Source organism: Sciurus vulgaris (assembly GCF_902686455.1).
Source record: "Sciurus vulgaris genome assembly, chromosome: 10".
NCBI classification, from domain to species: Eukaryota; Metazoa; Chordata; class Mammalia; order Rodentia; family Sciuridae; genus Sciurus; species Sciurus vulgaris.
This window is the reverse complement of record NC_136470.1, coordinates 124,235,321-124,263,087: the sequence shown is the minus strand read 5'-3', so window position 1 is coordinate 124,263,087 and position 27,767 is coordinate 124,235,321. Positions and strand designations below refer to the sequence as shown.

Sequence of the window (27,767 nt, the reverse complement as noted above, 5' to 3'; positions counted from 1 at the left end):
CAGAAATGAGAAATTATACTCCATTTATATATGATTTATCAAAATGCATAAATGATTCTACTGTCATGTATAACTAGAACAAATTTTTAAAAATTTAATTAAAAAAAGGAACTTGTATGAACTTTAGAATGTGGTTAGTAGTGGGGAAGGAGAAAGGAAGGAAGGAGGGAGGGAAAGAAAAGGATTTTGAGAAATCCACCAGTCTTCAACTGAATATCAAATGTCATATGTACTTTTAAAATAGCCTAACAGGAACACAACAAAATGTTGATATTGTTACAAAAAATGTTATGCTAATATTGATACAGAAATAATGGTTAAACTATTCTCAGTTCTTTTCTGTATATTAAATTTTGTGAAAGAGAGGGGGAGGGAAGACACAAGACACATCAGGGAAAAAAAGAGTAAGATGCAATAGTTTGAACAACTCAGCGCTGGATCCTGGACACGCTCTCCTGGCTCCCAGGGGACCCACGTGTCATCCACTGGTGACACGGGTATCTGCTGCGCCCCTTCCAAATGCAAACGCCGCGGGGCTCTCGGAGATGAGCAGCGCGCTCACAACCGTGAACCTAGTGAAAGAGAAAATACTCCCTTTGTTTTTGAACATTCTATCAAAGCCCAAGAACATTCTGTTTTATCTAAAAGAATCTGTTTTAAACAGTTTATACGGAACTTTGAGCACGTAGGGGAGTTAACCATCTGTGCTCTGGAACCCAGGCCGCGCAGATCCCCTACTGGCAGTCGTGGATAACTGATGAGCTACATTTCCCACTGCAGGCAGGCAGCCCGCGCTACCAGCCCTCCACACTGCGCAGCCTCTTCCGTAACTTTGAACTTGGCTTGCCCACTCAGCTCTAGTTTCCCAGCCACGCCCACCCACCCTCCCCTGACACACACACACACACACACACACACACACACACACACTCTCACGCACTGGATGCTGGGTTCAGCCTCCTCTCCTCCTTTTTGAGTTCCTTGGACTGGAGGATTCTGTGCAATTGGTGTCTTCCACAAATTTGCAGAGTTCATCATTCTTGTCTCTTTCTGGTCATTTATTACCCATGCATCAAAACACTGATCCCTGGAGGACCCCAGTCCTCTGACCAGGCGATACCCATTTATTCCTAACCTTGCTTATGGTCTGTGTCCTGCCCTTCCCTAGGATTAAAACGTTTCCTCAGTTCCATGGAAATGGCTTCCCATGTTAAACACTATCAGAGATTCTTGTTCAGTGGGGCTGTTGCTTTTTAAGTTTAGGCAATTACCTGTATCACACCCACACAACTTTTTTTAAATGCTCTCATTAAAAAAAAAAGAAGAAGGAAAAATATATCTTTTATACTATATCATATGTATGTATGTAATACATGTATATATGTGTATATGTAAATATCATACACATATATACATGATTAATGAAGCAGGAACTCACAGTCTAGACCCGGTTTTCCAATCTGACAAGTTATTTCACCCTCACTGGTGAATCTATTTTGAGTTTTCTGGGTACCAAGAAGACTGACCAGCCTTAGGTTTTGGATCCCTTTTGGAATTGCTTATGGGTGTTATTATGGGTGGTTATTTATAGTCTCAATTCCTCTGCTTTTATTGGGAGATTTTGCACCACATAGAAAGAGCTCCATTTCCTTAAAGAAGTAATTCTTATTTTATGCTCCTGGGTTTTAAAAAATCCAAGATAAAACCCTATGTTGTTTAATAAAAAGTTCAAATAGTCCATCATGGACCATAAGACTTCTTGCAATCATTTATTTTAAGGAAAGTTAGCATTTTAGATGTTTGTAAACATAAACTATTAGGAAAGTACAAGTATAAAGATTTAATTTTCTATCATCCAAACAAGTATTTTGAAACAATTTTTTTTTTCAGTGCTGGGGATTGAACCCAGGGCCTCATGCCTGCAAGGCAAGCATTTTGAAACAATTTTTAAAATCTTAAAATCATGAGACTCTATAAAAGCTCTTTCACCTTGTGGGTATTATTAACATTGCAGAAATAAAAGCAGAGTCACTGCAGACTAGTCCCCCTGGTTTGGGAAAAGAGGAAAAGAAACAGGTATTGCCATTTATGTGGCTCCTGGACATTTAAAGTACATTGAAATTGAATTTCATCTTTCTGCTGGAATTGTCTCAGGACAAGACTGAGGAAAATAGAAAGAAACATTCTGAGACCTTCCTGACATGCACTCTGAGGAGTAAAAACTCAGGGATTATCTTCACTTAGAACTGGATAAAGACATTGTCTCCAAAGAGAAGGGGTCTGTTCACCCACAAACGCTTCCAGGGTCTGGAGGCAAATCACAAACTACTTCAGAGTGCATTTTTTTAAGTCCTCTAAAATCTTTTAGAAAAGCAGACTCTAGTTACATAGTGGGTAGATCTTGTTTTGTTCTGTAATTTTAATGCTTTGCTCCCAAGACTATAAAGGAATTTGCAACCCTACGTCAGTGAATTCATCCCTTCCTCTTCTTTCTTCAGATCTCCTGCTCTTTCCCTTTTATGCCCTGTTTTCAGAGTGTTCAGGTCAGCAATAGCAACATACTTTTGTCTCTGGCGGCCTCTTGTGGTCACTCCATCCTACTAACATCAGGCCACACTGCAGCAGAGACTTAATCCCCAGTAAGGAACTTAGCCTTTCTGAGACTGAAAAGCCAAGAACAAATTCACTTTAATCTGTTCCCACAGAATGCCAGTAAACCATTCATCCATTTAGTCAACTATGCTCAAACAGTTCTTAAAACCTTACTAGCAAAACCAACTCATGACTTTATGCTGCTGTAAAGGAAAAGCATCTTCAAAGAGTTCCTCATCAAAGTTCCTGTCCGGGTAGCTACAAGTTGATTCTTGAAGTTTCTTCCTGCTCAGGATGACCAAGCTATTCTCTGAGTGTGTGATGGTTATTTGCCGACTAAGGAAATCTGTCAGAGGATCACATAGTCCAGTGGTCCTTCCTTTCCATGTAAGGCTGAGAGGTGCAGGAGCTCGAGCGTTAAATGTGATCTTAGGAGAAATTTGACACTAGACTCAAATTTTTAAAAAACAAAAGCCCGACTATGTGACATTTTGGTCACATTAAAAGGCTAAGTTTACAGAACTAGAGAAGAATTTGATATCTTCCCAGAGGATCAGTAGTCACCTCTAGATATTGTCCCCTGGTGATTGGCATGTCCTTCATTGTCCTCCTCCTCATCCTGTCTGTGTTGTCATGTCATTCCTTCTCAATATGGCACACAAACACTAGCAAATTATCTCAGGCATGGATGACTCTCTTTTTGATTTTATAAACTTAAAAACTAAAACTTAACAAAATTATGTATTAAAATGAAATGGTCTGTTAAGAGTCCTAGCAGAAAATGCAAATGCTCACAGACCAGGCACGCACTGGCAGGAAGACACATGAAGATCAAATGCCCGGGTAGGACGGCCACTGTCCTGCTTTAGACTGTGGCCACCTTGGCATGCAACTCCCAAAATACCCCGACCTTTCAAGAGAAGCTTCGTTTTTGTGTGAAATTTCATAATCTTTATACTTGACAACCAGTTCAAACTTGTTTTAAAAATGTGTAAGCTTTTCAAAATAAGACTGTGATCCTGACTCATTTCAAGGGCTACTACTTCTGACTTAGTAAGGATAATAGATCTCCTCTTTCCATTTGTTAAATCGTAAACTATATCCTACCGAATGAGAATAGTCAATGGTCAGCAATCAGAAGTGATGGGCCCCAATTGAGGTCTTGTTCAAAGGCAGAGATCACACCAGGAGGCCAACCAGTAGGAATATTAAAGGGTATCATGAAGGCCTATTTCAAATGTAAAAGACCAAGAGGTTCCCCCGTGGGAACACTCCAGCCAACTGCTCTGTCCCAGAGAGGTGGGGAAATGGAAAGTGGGAATGAACCCAGATGGGAATTACAGAAGGATTAAAACTCAGCCTGAAGGACACAACCAATAGCCTTAATACTTTTCAACACCTATTAACGTAGATTTTGATCCAAGCTCACACCCCAAACCATAGAAGCCCCTAAGCTAGCACACCAAAATGGGTTTTTCCTGCTACCTGACCCCTCCCTGCATGGCGAGAGTTCCATCTCTTCTCACTTAAATTTACTCTTCCTTTTAATTATTGTCTGTGGGTTTTATTCTTCAAATTAGCAAGACGAGAACCCAGAAGGAAATTGTCCAAGTGGGGAATCTAGTCTTATCTCAAAACTCTGGTTTCAATACAGGACAATGGGAACCAATACTTCTAAGGAAAATGAGCACAGCGCCACACTAATCAGCCTCTAGTTGGGACGGTGACTTACTCTCTTCTCCCACCTCTGATTGCCTTGGGTGAGGATGCTGTTTTAACTGGCGCCTCCAGCTGGGTATTTGCCTGTTGGCTTTCAGTCCTGTGCAGGCCAGCTCTGTTCTGTTCTATTTCACAGGGAATAAACTCCTGCAATCTGCAATTCCCACACTGGCTTCCCAGCTGAATTCCAGTTAGGTTCAGCCAAGGAGAGCCACTGAAGAGGGCAGACGCCATTGTTCATTCTCTCTCTCTCTCTCACCTGCTCCTTCCTCCCTCTTCCAGTGTTAGCAGTGCCCCCACCAATGACTAAGCCTGGGAGTCTCTAAGCATGGGATGTGCTCCAGAGCAGGACCTCAGAGGCCTCCCGGTTCTGATTGCCTTGTTTCTACTTCCAATCCTCCAGCGGAACTGCTAGTGGATTCCTGCAGTTAGGACTCATCTCACCTTCCTCTGGTTGTTTTCCCAATCCTTCCATCTCCCTTATTACCAATTCCTGGATAAATTTTCTCTCTTAAAATGCCTACATACAGTGTTTCCTTTTCCTGTTTCTAACCTGGCTAGTGGAATACTCACGTTTCTACTTCTTATTCAGTCATCTAAATAACATTTGATCACAAAAACTGGTTGCATATTCAAGGAACAACTTGCATCCCCTGCCCTTCTCCCTAAAACTCCAGGGACCTTCTTTTTCAAGTTCACGCTAGCTGCCCCTCCATCAAAAGTTCTTGTAGGATAGTGTTTCCCAAATTTGCTTTAAAAATAAAAGTTGCTTGGATCATTTTAAAACAATTTTCCAACACTTCTCTAAACCAGATGCATCAAGTTTCCTGGAAAGTGACTTGGAAATATGTGCTTTTGACCAACACCCTAGGTGATACTGACCCTTAAGCAAGCTTGAGAAATACTATGAGAGTCACCCAACTGATGCACCTGAGTAGCTGAGATGCCCTGCCCCAGCTGATCAGCGTGGCTTGAGTGGGCGATACAGTTATCTGCCTTCTGAATAGGTTGACAGATAAAAGAAAAATGGTTAAACTATAATTATATAGAATAGTAAGTTCTGGTGCCCTATTGCCCACTACAGCGGGTATAGATAATGATACCTTAATATTATTATTGGGGGTGGTGTTGGGGATTGAACCCAGGAGTGCTTAAGCACTGAGCTACATCCTCAGTCTTTTTTTTTATTAATTTTTTTATTTATTTTGAGGGAGGGAATCACTAAGTTGATGAGGCTGGCCTTGAAATTGCCATCCTCCTGCCTCAGCCTCCCAGGTCACTGGGATTACAGGTATGCACCACCATGCTCAGCTTTGTACTACGTATTTCAAAAGACTAGAAGAAAAGATTTTGAATATTTTATCATAAAGAAATAATAAGTGTCTGAGAAGACAGACAGGTTCAAACTGGTTTTAACATTATGTATATGTGTACATGTTATCAAAACACATGTATATAATTTTATGTTTTTACTTATCAGTTAAAAATAAAATTAGCTGGGCATGGTGGTGCACACCTGTAATTACAGCAATTAGGAAGCTGAGGCAGGAGGATCACAAGTTTGAAGCCAGCCTTTGCAATTTAGCAAGACTCTAAACAACTTAACATGACCCTATCTCAAAATATAAAATAAAAAGGACTAGAGGTGTAGCTCAGTGGTTAAGCACCAGTGGGTTCAATCATTTATTTTGTTCCAAAAATAAAAAATAAAAATAAAAAAAATCTTAATTTTAAAATAAGTCACTGATCTCTTCCCTTTTTAAAGACAAAATTAATCTCTCAAAATGGTATAAATAGCAATGAAATTAGCCAATAATTTTATAACTGACTGTAATTGAAATGAAAAGATTTAGGAGATGGGTAGACTGGACTTTACATATCAGTGATTTTGCTAGTAGGTTGCTCCCTGCAATATGGGATGTAACATAATCCTTTCAATGATTTTTAATTTTAAAGAATACTTGTCTAACATCTTTTATATTGCCAAATATTTTTTAAGTCAGGCAATCTCAAGTGTTGGAGAATATAGAGGAACAAGAAGACCCATGCTGGTAAAATTAATGTAATTCTCTTTGGTTCTTAAAACTAATAAGCTTGATCTCTTAGATATATAAATTATTTAAAGTATGCAAAACCACAGACTGGGGATGTAACTCACTTGACAAGCCCTGGGTTCAATTCTCAGCACTGTCAAAAATAAAATATGCAAAACCATACTAAACATGACAATGCTAGACATTTGATACAAATAAGAAAATAAAAGCACAAAACATGGCAATAAAGGCCCTGTGAACCTGAGAACACAGAGCCAAGCTCTGACTTTCCTTAAAGCTTTTATCTTCTATCTTCTCTACTTCCAGCTCTCAGCTCATCCTTGAGTCATCAGAATGAGGGTCACACTCTCCTTCCTCAAAGAGGATTTCCTAGACCATCTTCAGCCCTCTCCATTTGCTTCCTATAGATCATATCCTTTCCCCCACAACCTGCTTAGGTACAGTTACTTGTTTATTATAGACAGGCAAGATAGCACTCTCTCCCTCTCATTGTTCAAATCCCCAGCAAACTATCTTCACGTTCCATAGTGACCTTCTTGATGAATACCAAGTCCAAAATGGTGACATCAAGGAAAGAAGGGAAAGGGGGATTGGCACAAGGGTTCAATAAGGAGTTCAATGCAAACAATATTATTTTGACCTGAGAAAAATAAAATTTGAAGTGAAATAGAATGCACCTGCATGTTAACATTTGTTCTATTTTTTTTTTTTTTTGCTACACTAAGGATTAAACCCAGGGCACCCTACAACCAAGCCACAACCCCAGTCATTTTTATTTTTTTATTTTGAGATAGGGTCTCACTAAGTTGCTGAGGCTGGCCTCAAACTTGTGATCCTCTTACCTCAACTGCCACACTTGACCACATGTCTACATTTGTGCGTTCAGGGTGGTGGGTATCTGGTTGTTATTACTGTATTTTCTGAGGTTTCTGTCTTTTTCCATATTAAACTAAAGATTCTGGCTTTGAAGAGGGTCGAGAGTAGAAACAGAGAAGGCTGTTAACTGTGGGGGTCCCACAGAGGGCATTCAATAGTGCCTTGAACCAGATGGAAGCAATGAAACTAGAAACCGATGCACTCCACATGTATTTCAGAGGGTGAACTAATGTTGTGGATAGAATTGAAGGAAAAATAAGAATCAAGGTAATGCCTGGGCCTGAAAGTCAGCTGAGAAGACAAAATTTACAGAGATTCAGAAGACTGAACAGGAAAGGTTATAGAGAGAAGCTGGTGAGGATGGATGTCAAAAATCCAGAGTTCACCCAAACTGTGCTTACTGCTATTAAGTCTGGGAGTCACTTAAATGTCTAAACAGAGATGTCAAAAAGGCAACTGGACACCTGGGCTGGGTTCAGGGAAGGAGTCAGCACTGGAGAGATAAAGTAGGAAATGATCAGACATGGAGGCATCCAAGCAAAGACTGGATAAGATCATGATGAGAAGAAGTAGGTAAAGGAAAGAAGGCAAGACTGAGTCCAGGGAACTCCTGCACTCACCTACCAGACGTGAGGGAGCCCCAGTGGAAAAGCAGAATGGGTAGAAGTAAAACGAGGTTGTCACCAAACTCAACAGTGAAACAAGTAAAAGGAAGATGTAATTAAATTAGATTTGACAACATGATCATTAGTGATTAAGACTAGAGCAGTATCCATAGTAGAGCACAGGTAAAAGCCAAGACTTGGAAAAGCGAATGAACTTTTCAATTTATTTGAAATGTTGCATGATATAACTTAATTTTAATTTAATATTAGCTCTTAGAAGGCAGATAAGAAAATGAAGACAGCCAGAGTAAACAGCTCAAGAAGTTTTGCTCAGGCAAAGAGCACAGATGGAGTTGTGACAGAAGCAGGAATTTGTATCAAGGAAGGTGGGTTCTTGTTTTGCTTTGTTACATTTTTGAGATGAGAAATATGTCAGCATGATTACAGAATGATCCAACAGAAAGGGAGAACCAAAGATGGAACAAGAATAAAACGATTGCATGAACAAAGTTATCGGGAAGGCAAAGGGAAGGTATTCTAGCCCACGCTAAGGATGCGTCTTTCACTGCAGCAGAAGACAAAGAACGTGAATGTGAGAGTGGAGAGGTTTGAAGGTCTGAGCTCAAGAAAGGAGAATGTTCCTGAAGGAGGCACTGAGGTCACTTACCAACAGAAGAGGAACGGGGATGTTACAGGAAGTTTGAGAAAATAAAAGTCACCTTAGAGAATAAAAAGGAAGCCTGGTAGGGAGATTTCAATGTACTGTGCCTATTTAAAATCAGGGATCACAAACTTCAAGTGTAACGAGTCAGCCTGAATGCGTTTTTTTCTAGCAAAAGTCTGTTCTAATATAAGCATGAAGAAGGCAGGCAACTGAGTTTAGCCAGGCTTGGGACAACCATGGGGAAATGAAAGAGAGAAGGACAAGCGTGTTGAAGATGTTTGCAAGAGCATGATCATGAAATTGGAAGATGGAAAATACAGGATAGTGAAATCAACACATAGGAAAGACTTCTGGTTACAGTGGTAGATTGAACATTTGCATAAACATTTTCAGACTCTCCACTCAAATTATAATATAGAATTTTAAACATACGCAAACATTCAAAGACAAGAAAAGGAGAGAGAAACCAATGCAGAGAGCAGTAAATAATAATCAGTAAGGTGAAAACCAGATAGTTGTATGCACTAACCAGCAAAACACAAAAGAATACTGACTGTTGCATGCCAGCTGTGATGGTTAGATGTGTTTATTTGTTTGTTTGTTTTGGTATTGGGATTAAACCCAGGGACACTTAACCACTAAGCTACATCCCCCAGTCCTTTCTTTTATTTCTTATTTAGAGACAGGCTCTCACTAAATTACTTAGGGCCTCACTAAGTTCCTGAGACTGGCTTTGAACTTGTGATCCTCCTGCCCCAGCCTCCCAAGCCACTGGGATTACAGGTATGTGCCACTGCACCCAGCTTATTTTGGGTGTCAACTTGGCCAGGTTGAAGGATGCCTAGAGTATCAGTAAAACACACTTTTGAGTATGTCTGAGGATTTTCCAGAGAAGAGTGGCATGTGGGTCTACAAACTGAGTGGGGAACGCACTCTGAATGTGGGAAGCACCACCCAATAGGCTGGGGATCCAGATGAATCATAAAAACGGAACCTTGCTCTCTGACACTCTCTCTCTCTCTCTCTCTCTCTCTCTCTCTCTCTCTCTCTCTCTCTCTCTCTCTCTCATTTTTCTGCTGCTGTTGCACTTGGGACATCAGATTCAGGTTCTTAACCTTTGAACATGGAATTCCAGCAGCTCTCCAGAGGAGGTTTGGACCTTCAGCCTCAGACTGAGGTGGCATCATTGGACTTTCTCTGGTTCTGAGACTTCCAGTTTCTTGGACTGAACATCTGCTATGGTTTAGCTATAAGGTGTCTCTCAGAAGCTCATGTGTGAAACAGTGCAAGAAAGTTAAGAGGTAAAATAATTGGGTTATGACAGCCTTAACCTAATCAGTGCATTATCCACTTGAATGGATTGACTGGGTTGTAAGTGTAGGCAGGTAGGGTGTGGTTGGAGGAGGTGGGTCTCTGGAGACATGGGTTTGGGGTATATATTTTGTCCTTAGAGAACACAGTGTCTCTCTTTCTCTCTGTGTCTCTCTGTCTCTCTGACTCTCTCTCTCATTCCTAGTGCCATGTCCTGAGCTGTAGTCCTCCACCATGCCCTTCTGCCATGATATTCTACCTCACCTTGGGCCCACAGCAATGGTGCCTGCTGTCTGTGGACTGAAACCTCTGAATCTGTAAGCCCCAAATAAACTTTTCCTCCTCTAAAAGTGTTCTTTTCAGGTCTTTTGGTCACAGCAGCGAAAAAGCCAACTAAAACCGCAGCTACCAGCTCTCTGGCTATTGTGTAACTGGCTATTGTGGAACTTTTCAGCCTCTCTGATCATATGAACTAATCTAATAGACCCACTCTTAAGGTTTCTGTTTCTCTGGAGACACCTGACTGATAAACCAGTGATTTGGGGTGTTGAGACAATGACTAAAAACAAGCAAATTTTCAATGAAACTCATGCCACAAAGCCCTTAAAAGTTTCAGAAATTAGAATTCAGGTAACTCTGAAAGGAGAAAGAGATACTAGATGATGCTAGAAATAATATGACTAGTTGAAAGTCTGCCTAAGAAGTAACTGACCTCCTAAGACTTCTCTTACTTTCCCCCTTCCTGAAGATACCCCTTCCTAAACCCCAGCAAAAGAGTGAGGTCCTATTCTCTGGAAAGGGAAATAAATAAAAAGACCCAACCGGGAGACACAAGGCCAGCTGAGTGTTAACTAGAAGTTAAAAAGAGGATTTTCAGTGTAAGTTTTTTATTCAGTGGAGAATGACCCTTCATCAATGCCATCCTGACTCAGGTCCCAGAATGTGGCACACAAGCTCATTGTCAATAGCAGCAAAAAATTAAAATAAAACACCCAAAAAATCTGATAAAAATGTGAAAAAGCTATACTCTTAAACTAAATGTTAAAAGACAATGAAAGATGACAAAACAAGGTAATAGAGATGTTAGAATTATCTAACAATTTTAAAACAGCCATAATAAAAATACTTCAAAGACCAATTACAAAAACACATGAAACTAGGACAAAATAGAAATCCTTAGCAAAGGCATAGAAATTCTCAGGAAATAAGCAAAGGATGTAAAGCAAAATCAAATTGATATTTTATAGCTGAAAATTTTCAATAATCAAAATTAAAATCTCAGTAGGTAGGCTCAACAGAAAAACAGAAGGAATATAGGAAAGCAGCAATGAACTGGAAGGTACAACAATAGAAATTCCCCAATCTAAATAACACACACACACACACACACACACACACACACACACACACACACAATAGAAAAAAAGAGCTTTGGGAACCCATGAGACTAAAACACATTGTCAGAGTCATGAAAGGAGAGGAGAAAAAAGGTAGGATATTTTTTAAAGTATGCAAAGAAATTACAGCTGAAAATTTCTCATATTTGGCAAAAGGCATAAAACCACAGGTTTTAGAAAATAACTGTTATGGTTTGGATGTGAGGAGTCCCCTAAAAACTACATGTGAGACAATTCAAGAAGATTTGGAGGAGAAATTATTGATAATTAATTAGCCTTAACCTAATCAGTGAATTAATCCTGGATGAGATTAACTGAATGGTAACTGGAGGAAGGAGAGGTGTAGCTGGAGGAGGTAGGGCATTGGGGGCATGGCTTTGGGGTATATATTTTGTATCTGGCAAGTGGAGTCTCTCTCTACTTCCTGATTATCCTGAGAGCTGCTTCTCTCTACCACACCAGATGTTCAGCCTCATCTTGAACCCCAAGGAATGGAATCTACTGTCTATGGATTGAGACCTCTGAAACCATGAGCCCCTAAATAAACTTTTTCTCAACTAAAATCATATTGGTTGGGTCTTTTAGTCACAGCAGCAAAACAGTTGACTAAGACAATAACCAAATCTTAAATAGTTTAAACCCCAAGAAATTCATACCAAACACTAGGTGCAGAGAAGCACACCCATAATCCCAGCAACTTGGGAGACTGAGGCAGGTGGGATGTGGCTGGCCTGGGCAACTTAGTAAGCCCCATGGCAAAATAAAAAATAAAAAGTGATGTGGATGTGCTCGGTGGTAAGGCACTCCTTGGTACTTACCAAAGGAAGGAAAGAAAATACTGCAAAGGAAGGAAAGAAAGAAGGAAGGAAACAGTAAATTCATACCAACTTGCATTTCCCTTTGCTGGGAGAGGTTGATAATGTGTGAAGCTATGCATGTGTAGGTGCTGGAGATGTCTTGGAACTCTCTGTACCTTCTAATCAATGCTTCTGTGAACATAAAAGCTCTTAAAAATTCTGTTTAAAAAGAAGTGTTCATGAAACCCACAGATAGACAGTACAGAGAAATGAAAAAAAGACAACAGAAAACGAAACCAAATAAGCAAATAAAAGGAGGACTTAATTGATGGGATATAAATAATGATACTAAATGTAAAGTGTTTAAATACACCAATTAAAAGAGAATGGATCTAGAAAAACCACTCAACAATATGTTGTACACAAGAAGTTCAATTCAAATATAAGGATATAAGAAGGTTGAAAGTAAAAGGGTATGTATCATGCAAACATCCACCAAAGAAAACAGAAGTTATTATATTAATATCAGGTAAAGTAGACTTCAAGATGAGGAAAACTACCAAAACCAGAAAGTGACATTATATAATGATAAAAGAGACAGTTCTCTGAGAAGACATAGTAGTCCTAGGTATGTATGTACCCAACAGCAGAGCAGCAAAATTAGACAAATCTACAACAGTGTAGACTTCAGTCATCCTCTCTCAGCAATTGATGAGAAAGCTAGATAAAAAATAGGATGTAAAATAACTCAACAACACATCCATTCAACAGAATCTAATTGATATTTATAGAACACTCCACCCAATAATACAATATATGTTTTTCAAGTGTTCATGGAATATATACCAAGGTAGACTACATCCTTACCACTGAGCTATATTCCTATCCTTTTTTTTTATTCTGCAATGGGCCTTTAACAAACCTAAAAGAAATCATAGAGAGTGCCTATAACCACAAGGTAATCAACTAAAATTCAATAACAGATAACAGAAAAGTCTTCAAACAAAACACTTCCAAATTTTGAATGAATCAAAGATGAAGTATTTAAAGAAATCAAAAGATAAATTGAACTGATTGAAAATGAAAGTACAACATATCAAACTGTAGAACACAGCTAAGCAGTGCTTTGAGGTACTCTTACTGTACTAATTGCATACATTAGAAAAGCTGTAAGGTCTCAAATCAGTAATCTAAGCTCCCAACTCAAGAACCCAAAAAGACAAGCAAAATAAACCCAAAGAAAGAAGGCATAATAAAGATAAGAGCAGAAATCAAACAGCTGGTTCTTTAAAAGATCAATTTAAAAATAACACACAAATTACCAATATCAGGAATTAAACAGGTGATATTACAACAGACATTGCAGACATAAGAAAATATTGTGAACAATTCTACACACAGATATGACAACAGATAAACTGTCCCACTTTCTCAAGATAGTTTCATTGGAAAATTCTAGCAATGTTTAAAGAACTAATACCAGCTGTACTCAATCTCTTTAAGAAAACAGAAGTGAATGGAATACATCCCAATTCATATTGTGAAGCTAATATTACTCCAATATTACTCCAATACTCTGAATATGACCAACTTATATCCCTCATTAGTATAGATGCAAAAATTTTTAACATAATTTTGCAAATAAAATTAAGTAGTATATAAAAGAAATTATATACAATGAACAAATGAGGGTTACAAGGCTATTTCAATATGCAAAATCAATCAATATAATCCACTACAGTAACAAGTTAAAGAAAAATCATATCATATTAATCAATACAAATTCAATACCCACTCATGATTTAAAAGAAAAATTCTCAAAAAATAGTAATAGACCCTAAAAACTGGAACAAGGCAGGGATGCCCTCTTTCACCACTTCTATTCAACATTGTCCTTGAAACTCTAGCCAGAGCAATTAGACAGACCAAAGAAACTAAAGAAATACAAACAGGAAAAGAACTCAAACTATCCCTTATTTGCTGATGACATGATTCTATAATTAGAGGAACCAGGAAATTCCACCAGAAAACGTTTAGAACTCATAAGTGAATTCAGTAAAGTAGCAGGTTACAAGATCAATGCTCATAAATCTAATGCATTTTTATACATAATGATGAATCTTCAGAAAGAGAAGTTAGGAAAACTACTCCATTCACAATAGCCTCGAAAAAAATAAAATACTTGGGAATCCATCTCACAAAAGAGGTGAAAGACCTCTACAATGAGAACTACAGAACACTAAAGAAAGAAATTAAAGAAAACCTTAGAAGATGGAAAGATCTCCCATGTTCTTGGATAGGCAGAATTAATATTGTCAAAATGGCCATACTACCAAAAGTGCTTTACAGATTCAATGCAATTCCAATTAAAATCCCAATGACATACCTTACAGATATAGAGCAATCAATCATGAAATTCATCTGGAAGAATAAGAAACCCAGAATAGCTAAAGCAATCCTTAGCAGGAAGAGTGAAGCAAGGGGTATTGCAACACCAGAACTTCAATTATACTACAAAGCAATAGTAACATGGTATTGGTACCAAAATTGACAGGTAAATCAATGGTACAGAATAGAGGACACGGACACAAACCCAAATAAATACAATTTTCTCATACTAGACAAAGGTGCCAAAAATATGCAATGGAGAAAAGATAGCCTCTTCAACAAATCGTGCTGGGAAAACTGGAAATCCATATGCAGCAGAATGAAATTAAACCCCTATCTCTCAGCCTGCACAAAACTCAACTCAAAATGGATCAAGGACCTTGGAATAAGACCAGAGACCCTGCAGATTATAGAAGAAAAAGTAGGTCCAAATCTTCAGCATGTCAGCTTAGGATCAGACTTCCTTAACAGGACTCCCATAGCACAAAAAATAAAAGCAAGAATCAATAACTGGGATAGATTCAAACTAAATAGCTTTCTCTCAGCAAAGGAAACTAACAGTAATATGAACAGAGAGCCTACAGAGTGAAAATCTTTGCCACTCATACTTCACATAGAGCACTAATTTCCAGAATATATAAAGAACTCAAAAAACTCTACACCAAGAATACAAATAATCCAATCAACAAATGGGCTAAGGAAATGAACAGACACTTCACAGAAGATCTACAAGCAATTGACAGATATATGAAAAAAATGTTCAACATCTCTAGTAATAAGAGAAATGCAAATCAAAACTACCCTAAGATTCCATCTCACCCCAATTAGAATGGTGAATATCAAGAATACAAGCAACAATATGTGTTGGTGAGGATGTGGGGGAAAAGGTACACTCATACATTGCTGGTGGGGTTCCAAATTAGTGCAGCCACTCAGGAAAGCAGTGTGGAGATTCCTTAGAAAACTTGGAATGGGGCTGGGGAGATAGCTCAGTCGGTAGAGTGCTTGCTTTGCAAGCCCAAAGCCCTGGGTTGAATCCCCAGCACCACAAAAATAAAAAAAAGAAAACTTGGAATGGAACCACCATTTAACCCAGCTATCCCACTCCTTGGCCTATACCCAAAAGACTTAAAATCAGCATACTACAGTGATGCAGCCACATCAATGTTCATAGCTGCTCAATTCATAATAGCCATATTGTGGAACCAACCTAGATGCCCTTCAATTGATGAATGGATAAAGAAACTGTGGTATATATATACAATGGAATATTACTCAGTCATAAAGAAAAATAAAATTATGGCACTTGCAGGCAAATGGATGAAACTGGAGAATATCATGTTAAGTGAGATAAGCCAATCTCAAAAAAACAAAGGACGAATGATCTCGCTGATAAGTGGATGATGACACATAATGGGGGGTAGGAGGGAGGTAAGAATGGAGGAAAGAGGGACTGTATAGAGGGGAAAATAGGGTGGTGGGGGAGGAAAAAATAACAGAATGAATCAAACACCATTACCCTATGTAAATGTATGATTACACAAATGGTATGCCTCTACTTCATGTACAGAGAAAAAAGATGTATCCCATTTGTTTACAATAAAATAAATTTTAAAAAAATACTAATAGAGGAGAACTTCCTCAACTTCATAAAGAACTTATACCAAAAAACCTAAGGTTTCTAGCATAATTAATGGTAAGATACTGAATGCTCTTTCCATAAGATTAGGAACAAGGCACTGATACCTGTTCTCACCACTCTTAGTAAACAGAATGCTGTAAGTTCTATCCAGAGCTATAAGGCAAGAAAAGGGAGTAAAATACATATAGGTCAGAAAAGAAGAAATAAATCTGTTCCTATTTTCAGATGATATAATTATTTAGAAAATTCCAAGGAATCTCAATAATAAATACTCCAAGAACTAAAAAATGAGTTCCACAAGATTACAAGAGACAAGATAAACATAGAAATTTTAATTATACTTTTATATACCAGCAATTAACATTTTGGAAACAAATTTAAAAATACAATATGATTTCTAATCTCTCAAATAAATAGGTATAAATCTAAAGAAATATGTATAGGACTTGTAAACTGAAAACTTCACAAAGCAGATGAATGGTATCAAAGAAGATCTAAATAAATGGGAAAACATACCATGTTCATGGATTGGAAAATTCAGTGTGATAAATATGTCAGTTCTCTCTAAATTTATATATAGCTTAATGTAATTCCTACTAAAGTTCCAACATGAATTTGTGCTAAAATTTATATAGAACACAAGAATTTAAAATAACTACTTTGGAAAAAGAGAGTGAGAGAAATTGGTCTATCCAATTTCAAAATTTATAATGTAGCTACTGTATACAATCTTCATTAGGTATGGTGAATTAAAGAAGAAAAATCACACACATGATATTTTACTTGGCATTGGTCAACATTTTTAATATGATAAATATAGAATCCCCAAAGGTGTTTCAGCAGTGTAATAAGATTTAGGTGAGTCTATGTAATATGATAAACCTAAGTAAAAATCAAAACACTGAGTCTCTCATTTGTCTTTGAAACTGATAGACAATAATCTGATTTTGCATTTTCTCTTAATAATATGGTTCACTATGTTTGCTTTTAGGAAAACAATTTGGAAAGCATAAAGTGCCTAGTTGTTCAGAACAAAGCTAGTTGTTCAGAACAAAGCTAGTTGTTCTGAAACTATCCTCATAAATTAGTGTACGGATCTGAAGAGGGAAGACAAAAACAAATGTGTTATAGGGAATTAGAAATTTTGATTATATTTACCAGATAGAACTGAAATTTCTACTCCTAACAAGATGGTAAGCTACATAGTAATCAAGAAACTGTATAGTTATATTTTATATCTTTTTGCCTGACAACACTGACAAAGATTTACAGTTTGAACAAAAGGCAGAAGAGCATTTATGTTCAATTACTACAAGTCTGAAGATGAAAAGAACTCTAACAGAATGTATCCTCCAAAAATAACCATCATCTTCCTAAAAACAAGTGAGAGGAGAATATAACTGGTGAGAGACAGCTCTGGCATCCCTACTGCAGTATAATAAAAAGACCAGGGACCTGAGGAAGACCAAGAAATGGGTCACAGGCATTTGCTGGTTGCTGAGGGCTGCTAAAGAAGATGGGGGGCTTCAATGCAATAATAAGCACTTGAGCACAACATTCAGAACAGAAACTCTCACATGTGAGTATCCATCAGTCACCTAGTGGGTTTGAGGAAACTCAGATGTCTGAGTACCCTATCCAGAGTATTAGATTCATTGGTTTGGGGAGGGGGTAAGAGTCTGCATTTCCAAGTTCCTGGATGCTGCTGACATTGCGGGTCCAAGCACCATACTTGGAAAACCACAGAATTAGAGAAACTTAACACATTTGTTGAGCAAATCACAAAATAATATCTTTCTCCCAATGTGCCGGTATGCTTCCCTTTATCAGAAACAATGTGTTTCCCCTTCTTAGAACTGTATTTTTATAACCAATTATATTTAATGTCAACTAAGGTCTGGGGATACATCTATATTCCAGTCCCTCAGTGGTTTCTACTTTTACTCAAAGAAGCTTCCATTTCTAAGAGGAAGACAGTGCAATGAACAACTAAATGAATAAATGACTACAGGGCAGGCCCAAGATGGCTATAGTCAGGCTCCCTTGCAGAGACTTTCAGCCAGTTGTTTTAGTGTGAAGCCAGAGGATGAGAATCTAGAGGAGAGCCTGCCTGAAGGAAGACAACACAGAGAAAATTGAGCAGAAATGGAAAGAGACGGAGTTCACATCTCTGAGGCCCTGAATCCAGCATGCCGGAAGCTGATACCTCCAGCCTTTTCAGTTATGAGAGATCATACATGGCTGTTTGGTCTTGAGTCAGGTTGAGTTGGGCTGTCTGTCACTCAAAATGGAATGAGTTCTTTTGGAACATTTATAAACCTAGGTCTTAGCAGACAGCACTCACCTGGTCTGTTCTTGCTTCCCTCTATTCTCACTTTAGTTTCTTTCAAAGAACTTAAACTTGAGTGGGGGAAGCCAGTGAAAGCATGTATGTGGAGTGGTAATAAGAGAGGACCAGAGAGTCTGGTCAAGTCAGGTCCCAACTGCATCAAAGGGGGAACCACCAGAGAGAGTGACTTCATTCTGCCACTCCAGAATCATAGCCCTCAGTTGCTGTCGGGTAGCTTCCCTCTGTAACTTGTCTGTCACAGCTGCCCCACTGTCATTTCTCTGCCTTGGGTGCCCGCTTCCTTCTCCATGGCCCCTCTTAGCTCCACTCTTCCTCAAGGTTCCCCTTCACACGGTCCTTCAGCTTCCACCCTGGCTCCTCACAGCCTCTCTGTCTTGGTGTTTCCTAGACCAAGGTCGTAAGAGAGAATCTGATTGGCCCAGTTCCTCTCTGTGTGCAGGTTAACCTCCCAGGTTGCTGACAACCCACCACTTGACTGCCCTGTGGTTAGTAAGCACTTTCTATTCTGTGAACTACAAGCAGGATGGGATCCCTTGCTGTCTTGTTTTGTTTTGTTTTGTTTTGTTTGTTGTTGTTGTTGTTTTTAGGAAGGGACTGTGAGCAAGGGAAACCCTATGCCTGATTTATTTCTCCCCAACACAAAAAAATGCCTGTTTTACTTTCTGCCTAGACGTCCTTTTCTTCCCTCTCCCTTTCTCTGCTGGAAAGGGCTTCTTCAAAGGTCATCTCTTCCAGGAGATTGTGTTACATTCCCCCTTCACAGTTCTTCCTCCGTCACAGCACCAACCATCCGGTAAGATTACTGGGAAGATGGGGCAATGTTTTTGTATTTTAATTGATGCGATTTCTGCAGGATTCCCCGATACCTCAAAGCTCCCCCCATTTTGAGGAGCTATACTTTGAGAACATAGGAAATCATAAGTGCCTTATTCATGACTTTTGTATTTCTAAAATTCATTTGGAGAACACAAACCTAGATTTCAGAGCTTGCTCACATTACCAAGAAAGAGAAGAACTGCCCCTGATAATTGGAAACTGTCTAAATGCTATCAACCTGGCCCTGGTTTGGGAGGAGCTGGCCTGGCACTTACAGAAAGGCAGCCTGTTAAACCTAACTAATTTTGCAGAACATCAATATTAGACAAAGCTCCTCTGAGATCATGATGGATCAGACAAACACAAGACCACTTCATAGGCATGTCTGAACACAGAACATGATTGTTGCCAAAACCGCAAAAATACCTAACATCTGCTTCTCCTAGCTAATACCAGCGACTGCTGCCTCTTTACCAGCTGTTGTTTTAGCCTCTACGTAGTCATTCCTCCTAGATCAAATGTGCAAGATGTTCAATCACAATTAGCCTACTTCCTGAAAGCATTCAATCTAGAGCAATACCCCATTTCCTTAAAGCCTTTCCAAGACCTCTTAACATAAGCCCAAATCCTACAAGTCCTTTCTAACTCTTACTAACAATACCCCCAGTTTCCTGTGGTATATGCGACCCTGCACTACACTGAGTAATAAACCCAATCTGTTCAACCTCAAATGCACTCTCATTGGTCTTGTCTGGGCAGCATTGACATTCTGAACTGTGAATAAGTCAAGGCACAATTTATGCTATAAATAAAAAGATTTAAAGCAGGATGCAGTGATGCACACCTGTAATCTCAGGTGGACTTGAGAGGCTGAGGCAGAAGGATCACAAATTCGAGGCCAGCCTCAGAAACATATCAAGGCACTCAGCAACTTAATGAGATCCTGTCTCAAAATTAAAAAAAAAAAAAGACTGAGGATGTGGATCAGTGGTAAAGTACCCCTAGGTTGAGCCAAAAAAAAAAAAAGTTTTTTAAAGAATTCTTGTGCTCATGCTATCAGAAGACAAATGGCTATATAAAGGGAATGCATTTTGCTTTTTTCAGTTTATCCATTTACTTCTCCACGTATCACTTACTGGTATTTACATTTCAGTGAGCACTATTAGTATATGAAGCAGATTTTTTTTTGTTGTTCAGTTAAGCTTAAATAAATGCAAATGATAAACTATGTTTAAAAAAAAAAGAATTCTTGTGGTCATGCAAAGATAATTTTATTCCAATTCCCAACCACAGTAAACCAGATAATATTCTGAATATTCTATAGTTCAGAAAACTGAGGCAAACAGAAGAGGAGATCAAAGAAAAACAGACTGGTATTATGCTACTGAAAAATCAGTGGACCCTACAAGAATATTGGGATATCAAAAGCTGATATTGCACTAAGTGTGAAGGAAGAAATTTGAATCCTGGTGGCTCCCTGAAAGAGTTGCCCTGCCATTTACTTTCCCACATCCTGCATCTACCTCTATACACCCAAATGCATGCAAGAGTCTTTTGGAAATAAGATATATAAGAGAACTCTGGTATAGGTCTGAGGATGAGACTGTACTCAACTCCCAGGTAGTGATCAACACTCCACAAAACCATGAAATCTCCCTAAGTCCAGTAATGAGTAAGAAAGTAAAATTGAAAATGGTCACCTGGGGTCCTCAGAGGATAGGCCCCGAGCTGCCTTCTACAGTTCTCAAGCTTCTGAGCACAGTGCACAGAACAGCCAACTGTCTGGGGCAAACCTTGTGGTTGGGACAGACACAGCTGCATTCTACACGGCTCAGCCTTTAGGGATCAGATGGACATGAAGTGCTCAGGAGAGGCCTGATAGAAGAAGACACTAGGATGCCTTTGCATTCTGATGCTCACCTGACCCCCAGAACTCAACTGCAATCCCGTGGAAGGGGAGTGGGCAGGAAATCTGAACTGACCACATGTTTTGTTAAAATCATTCACTTCCCATAGGAATAAGAGCTCAAGATAGAAATTAAGTTCCATTCTGAAGACAGCAAAATGGTTTCACTTCTGGACACCTGAATTTGTGTAATAAAATCAGTGCAATATTTCCGTTGTCACCCACCCTAGTCTGCAGATCTCTGGACTCTATTGACTAAGAGTTACAGCCACACTACCTGTCTGACTCCTTCACTATGCCCTAAGTTCCTGGAACACTGGAACCCCTATTATTTGCCATTGGCAAATCAGTGCCTACCACAGCAAGCACAGGTTTACCATTTGTCCTACACATCCTCAGGCCAATTTTTTTAATTGTCCTGAGATTCCATTTTCTCATGTTAAAAGAAGGGAATCTACTGACAAACATCAGGCATTTTTTTTGCACTAATTATAGCAAAGACTAGTATTACATTGGTAATAAGTATGAATTATAGGCTATTCTAAGAAAATGAGGGTTTTTTATGTTATAGCTATATACTAATCAGAACTAGGTTAACTACTTTCAACTACTCCTTTAATCCAAAAGATTCAAAGTAGTCCTTAGGGAACCTAATTTAATGACTAGATAAGGCAAATTTGTAATTAGCGTATCAACTGCTTATATGGAATTAAGTCTTTCCAAAGTGCTGGAAGGTTCTTGAAACAGTTTATCTTAAGTGGACCAAGTATTCTCAAATGTGGCTCATCCTCAGAAACATATGGAGTACTTTATAATCAGAGATTCCTGGACCTACCATGGAGATTTCTGATTCCCTGGGTCCTGGTTGATTCTAGAGTCAACGTGTTTAAAAAGTTTCCTGGAAATTCCAATGATTATCCAGGGATGAGAATCAATGCTTTAGAAAAATAAATAAATAAACAATGGAAACTCCAATCCTATTTGAATTATCGTGGATGCCAAATTAAGTTCTCTCGCCTTTTCATATTAGAACACGATTTTTCTTTTCTAACTTGATGCATTAGTGGTAAAGGGCTATAGTGTGGGAGAGCTTCTTTAAAATAAGCTAGAAGGTTGATGAATGGATTGGGGGCGGGGTGTTCTAAAAAACAAGTTTAACCATGAATTGATCACCGTTGAAGCTGGGACTGAGCATAAGTGCTGTATTTGGTTTCTGTTACTTTATTCTATGTTTGTATATAGAATACAAGTTTTTTTAAAAAAATAGAAGTTTTTTTAAAAAAATAAATCTGAGGCATGTAAATAGTAACTAAAGCCTCCTGTTTCTCCCTTCCCACACTCTTGTTCCCCAGTAATAACTGTTATTGGGATTGGTTATACAACCTTCCAGATACTTTTCTGTGTATATTTCATTGAAATATTCACTTATTTATTCCACTTAGGTGCCAACCTCATGACAGATCCTGTAATGAAATTGGTTTAGGAGATGTGACTAGAAATTTTTCCTGGGGAAATCACCGCAAACCAGAAACCACCTACCTTCTTTCTGTCTCCTTCACACCCACATCTGCTGTTTCACTCCAACCAAAAGCAGAAGCTGGCAGCTGAAGTCCCAATCCACCTGCCTGAGAGCCATGACAGCCCACAGGGCAGTTTCTCTTCTGGTTCTCCCCTCTTCAGGAACTGTGAAGGCTTTGAAAGCAGCCAGACACTGAGTTCAAACCCCATGTTCACCACTTTCTAGTTGGGGACTTCACTCATTCTCCCTGAGCCTCAGGATGCTAACAACAGAGCCAGCTTGTCAACAGAGCCAGCTTGTCAAGATGCAGTGATAAGTAACATCTGTAAAGTTTAATTTCTGGTCCAGAATCCTCTCATTAATATGTTTTTGCCTCTCTGTGTTTTTGCCTTTCAAGCCCAAACCCCAGTTCTGACCTTTCACACACACACGCTCCACAAATAGACTAAAGTGTCAGGGGTTTGTTGCACTAAAAAATATGATAACTGCAAGAATTCAAAGAATTTGTTTTTCCCAGACTCCTCCCAACACAAAGCTCTCTTTCCACTGGAGCAGGGGGGTGAGGGATGGAAATGGACAGACACAGGTTCATGTCGAGATCCACGTGTCCCAAACTGCTTCTCTAAAAGCCCAAGTACCCTGACGATCACTTCTCAGGTTTTGGTCTTGTTTCTTTTTCAACTCTCATAATTTCACAAATTTATTTCAACCCTTCCTATAATGATACAGTACCTCCAATAATAAGGTTTCTGAGACCATCTTAGCCCACTGAAACTCCACTTGCAACACATTTTCCAAAACCTGCTTGAGTTGGCGATCCTGGACACTAGATTTCATCTTATCTAGGGAAACATCTGCACAGCGGATAAATATCTATAATTTATGTATGCATATACACACACATATGCATACTTACATGCATATACAGTGACAACGAGAGAGAGAGAGAGAGAGAGAGAGAGAGAGAGAGAGAGAGAGAGAATGTCTCCAAACACCTAGGTCATTACCTGAATTTCTCATTTATAATCCAAATACATTTGGCTTCATGTACTCACAAGCAGAAAAATATACACTTCCATGTGTATTTCCTAGTGTGAGCACACATACATACGCAAACACATATATAAATCTCTTCGACCCTATCATATACGTAGTTTGAAAAGTTTGTTAGAAGAACCAGTCTGGTAATAATTCACTGCACCTCATGTATAATAAGCAGAAATGCACTGGCCTTTATGATGAATTGCCAGGGTAACACAGGGACATCTTGTTTGCATTTCAATGCACCAAGTGTCAGATTCTTATTTCATTACTAGCCGGCACATTAGTGGACGGTTTTTAATTTCTTTTTTCCCCCCTTTAGCAAAGCTCCATGGAGACCTCTCGCTCCTGCCACTTGCATTGGGAGCAAGGTTGCATTATTTTTAAATGCTATAGTGTCTGGGTCTCACTCGAAATGTTGCTGAATTAACAAAATAAATGATAGCATACCACCAGCAATTCTATCTGGCTTTTTTCTCAAAACACAAAATTTTCTCTTGCTTTTATTGAACTCATTCTATAAAAAGGAGATTATTAGGAGGTTTGTGGCATCTTCTTCATATTTTGAAGTGGAGACTATTCTCTGTTTTTAATGTTTTGTTTTCCTTTTACTCAGAATCATATTGTTCCTTTTGTAGAACAATATACGAAACTACAAGAAGATGCTCTCAGAGAAAATTTGGTTCTGATGCAGAATTGTAGCCAGCTAGGGGGCTGCAGGACACTTAGACCTATCATGAAGCCCCCAGCCTGCCCCACAGTGGAAGGCAGTAGACCAAATGCTGATTCCACGCAAGTGAGAGCAGATCTTTTTTTTCTAAATTATCTGAATATTTGAAGGGAATCGTCTTCCTAAGAATTTCCTGTGTACATAATCAGATATGATAGAAAGTTCATCAGAGCAATGATTCTCAAACTTTAATGAGCATCATAATCACTTGGGACTTGTCAAAAACAGATTGCTGGCCCCATCCCCCAGAGCCTCTAATTCAGTAGATCTGTAATGAGATCAGAGAATCTGCATCTAACAAGATCCCAGGTGATACTGATGGTGCCACTCAGGGAAAAACACACTAAGATTCACTCCAGGGTGGAGTCTAAGCCCAGCTCTGTCATTTGTCTTCTGTGTGATGCTGGGAAAGTTATTTAACCTTTCTGAGTTTTAGATTCCTCAATAAAATGGAGCTGATAATGACACTTTCCCCTATGGTAATTGTAAGGAAAAATGAATATGAATATATATATGTATTTATATATATTAATACACACACAAACACACACGCACACACACACGCATATCTCACAAGCACAATTTCCAGGCATGTGATAGGTATTCAGTAAGTATTAGTTCCTAGCCAGGTGTAGTGGTGCATACCTGAAATCTCAGCCACTCAGGAGTGGCAGGAAAATGGCAAGTTGGAGGCCAACCTGGCAACTTAGCAAGACCTTTTCTCAAAATTAAAAGGACTGGGGAAGTAGCTCAGTGGTAGAGTGCTCACCTAGCATGCACAAGGCTCTGGGTTTAATCCCCAATACTGTTAAATAAATAAATATTATTTCCCTTTTTCATGGAAAAGAGATGAGCTAAGATAGTCCAATGCCTCACAAAGTGCAGGGGTCCCTTTTCCATCCTTCCTGCCATGGTCATTAGGCACTTACCTGTTCAGTCACCTCCAGATGTGGAGAGCTTTCTGCTGTAGGGAAATCTATCCCCATGTGGTCAGGTCTCCTCTCTAGAAAGTTGTGCTGAGTTAGTTACTATCTCCCTGAAATCCCTTGCTCCTGCCCTCCAGAGTCATGAAGAATAAAATTTTATTTTGTTTCAATTTTTTTTTTAATTTAAAACATCCTATAGACCTATTAACCTGATGAGAGGCAGATCTTGACCTGCTTGGTACACTTGTTGTGTTTATTAGTGATTTTAATGATGGATTCATTCTTTCACTGAGCATAGTATGTACAGAGACCTCTCCTAAAGACAAGACTGGTGGGTCTAGGGATATAGCTCAGTTGGTAGAGTGCCTGCCTCGCATGCACAAGGCCCTGAGTTCAATCTCCAGCATCAAAAATAAAGAAAAAAAAAAAAGATGAGACTGGCAAGATGAATAGAAGCTGGATTATGGCAGCTCGAGTAGGCCAGTCTAAGAGGCCTACGTTTTTTCTCTAGGTAGTGAGAAGACTCACTAGTTTTACAACAGAGAGTGAATGGTCAGATTTGTCTTTGTAGTGGTCAGGTGTGTATGAAGATCACATCAATAAGAGTTTGAAGAATATTTTGACTGTGGTGAGACTCACTCGAGAAGACCAATGAAAAGATTATGGAGAAGAGGAAATAAACAGGAAGATATCGGGCAGGCAGAAAGAACAGAATTTGATCATCAACTGTGTGTGAAAATAGGAAAGCAAGGGGTCTTGGATGATGTCCAGGACGCTGGCAGTTGAACACATGGTATTAACAGACCAGGCCTCCTAGGACAAAATGGGTCCAGTCTGGGCACCTTGAGTTTCAAGCATTTCTGGTACTCTGTAGGTAATGTTATACACAGGTCTGAATTGTCAGGAGTGAGATAGATGCAGTCATAGATGTGGGGGTCAATGGCTGATAGATTCTAGTCAAATTACAGGAATGGTCAAAAACACCCAGGATAAGAAAGGAAAGAAGAGGACAGGACAAACCGTTAAGGAACAACAACTGAAGGACAAACAAAACTAAAGAAATCCACCAAGAACAGTCAGAGATGGAGGGGACACAGGAGAGAGTAGGAGTACAGAAAGCAAAAAAGAAAACCAAGAAGAGAGACATGGCTGACAACATCCAGTACTGCTGAGTGAGTACTTCCAGAGAGAGGCTCATTGGATGTAGTGATCTGGTGGGGATCTTGGTAGAAAAGGGTCTGTGGGGTGATGGTGGTGAAGACCAGGTGATTGCACTCTTGTGAAAAGAAGGTAGAAAGATATAAAGTGGAGATGATAAAATTCCATTTTCTCCAAAGAACTTGGAAGAAATACAGAGAAAGGTAAATAGAATGGGGTCAAGGAAGGGTATTTTGTTAAGAGAAAGATGAATATGCTTTACTGTGGAGTGACCAACGCTTCTTACATGAATCACCAATTTGTTGATGGCTGAAATTTTGTGACTGACAATGTGAACATGAAGAGAGTCATGGCTGGATACTGGATGTCAGTCACAGAAAAGTCAAGAATAATAAAGAGTTGATTTGGAGCAGTGGAGGACAGAGATTTGACTTGATTTTAAGGTTACTACTTCCAAACTCAGGCTCTCTATGCCCCTGAGAAATGTATTCATGCCTCCTCAAGAATGCTTAAGCCTAGGAAGAAGAAAGATGACTGCCTTACTAGGTGATGGGCATCTGCCTCATTACTTTACCACAATTCATGCCATGAAGTTAAAAGCAGGGCCTGGGGAGCAGCTTCTCCCCCAGATATTCAACCATGACCCTCTGCACACTTACTCTCTTGACCCATCCCCTTCTCTCCTCCACCCACAATCTTCTCCCTGGATCTCCCTGGATCCAGGATTGGCCCTCTAACAGACAAGGAATAGGAGGTTCTCTCCTTTACTATACAGTATTTTTAGCCAGTTTTCCAGGACAAAGAAATTCTTATCATCCTGGAGTTCCCAGAATATTCACCTCATAAGGGAGGGTCATAATCAGACCTCCAGTGAAGCAGATCAAACTCCCAACAATGCGGCAGACTTCACCCACCACTCATTAACAGATAAATTCTCATGCAGGTGCCTGAGGTCCTATAGCTTGTGAGTGGTGGAGCCAGGATTTGAGCCTAGTCCCTCTGGCCCCAAAACCTGTGCCCTTTGAGACTCATTGACTGTGCTGTCTTCACTTACTCACATAAGTGTCACAAGTAAAAGAATGTCCTGTCCCAAAAGATCTCCTCTACTTGGAGAGCATTGTGCTCTGTCCCTGAACAAGCTTTTGGAACTAAAGTCATCAAAAGACCCACTGAATCTCTTAGGGTTGTGACTAGGTGAGAAGCTGACCTTGCATTTACATGATACTGAAAGTAAGTGATACTTTAATTTTTGTGCCTACAAGTCCTATCATCTCAT

At 39.2% G+C, this 27,767-nt stretch overlaps 1 protein-coding gene across 1 annotated transcript in view; it reads right to left on the bottom strand.

Annotated features, from left to right (window-relative positions):
• Positions 1–413: 413 nt before the first annotated feature.
• Positions 414–27,767, bottom strand: part of IL20RB (interleukin 20 receptor subunit beta) — a 109,068-nt gene continuing 81,714 nt past the window's right edge. Inside the window, exon 7 of the mRNA XM_079155034.1 lies at positions 414–572. Within this exon, the coding sequence (XP_079011160.1) occupies positions 429–572 (144 nt within the window). The 3' untranslated portion in view covers positions 414–428. The remainder of the gene's footprint in view (positions 573–27,767) is intronic.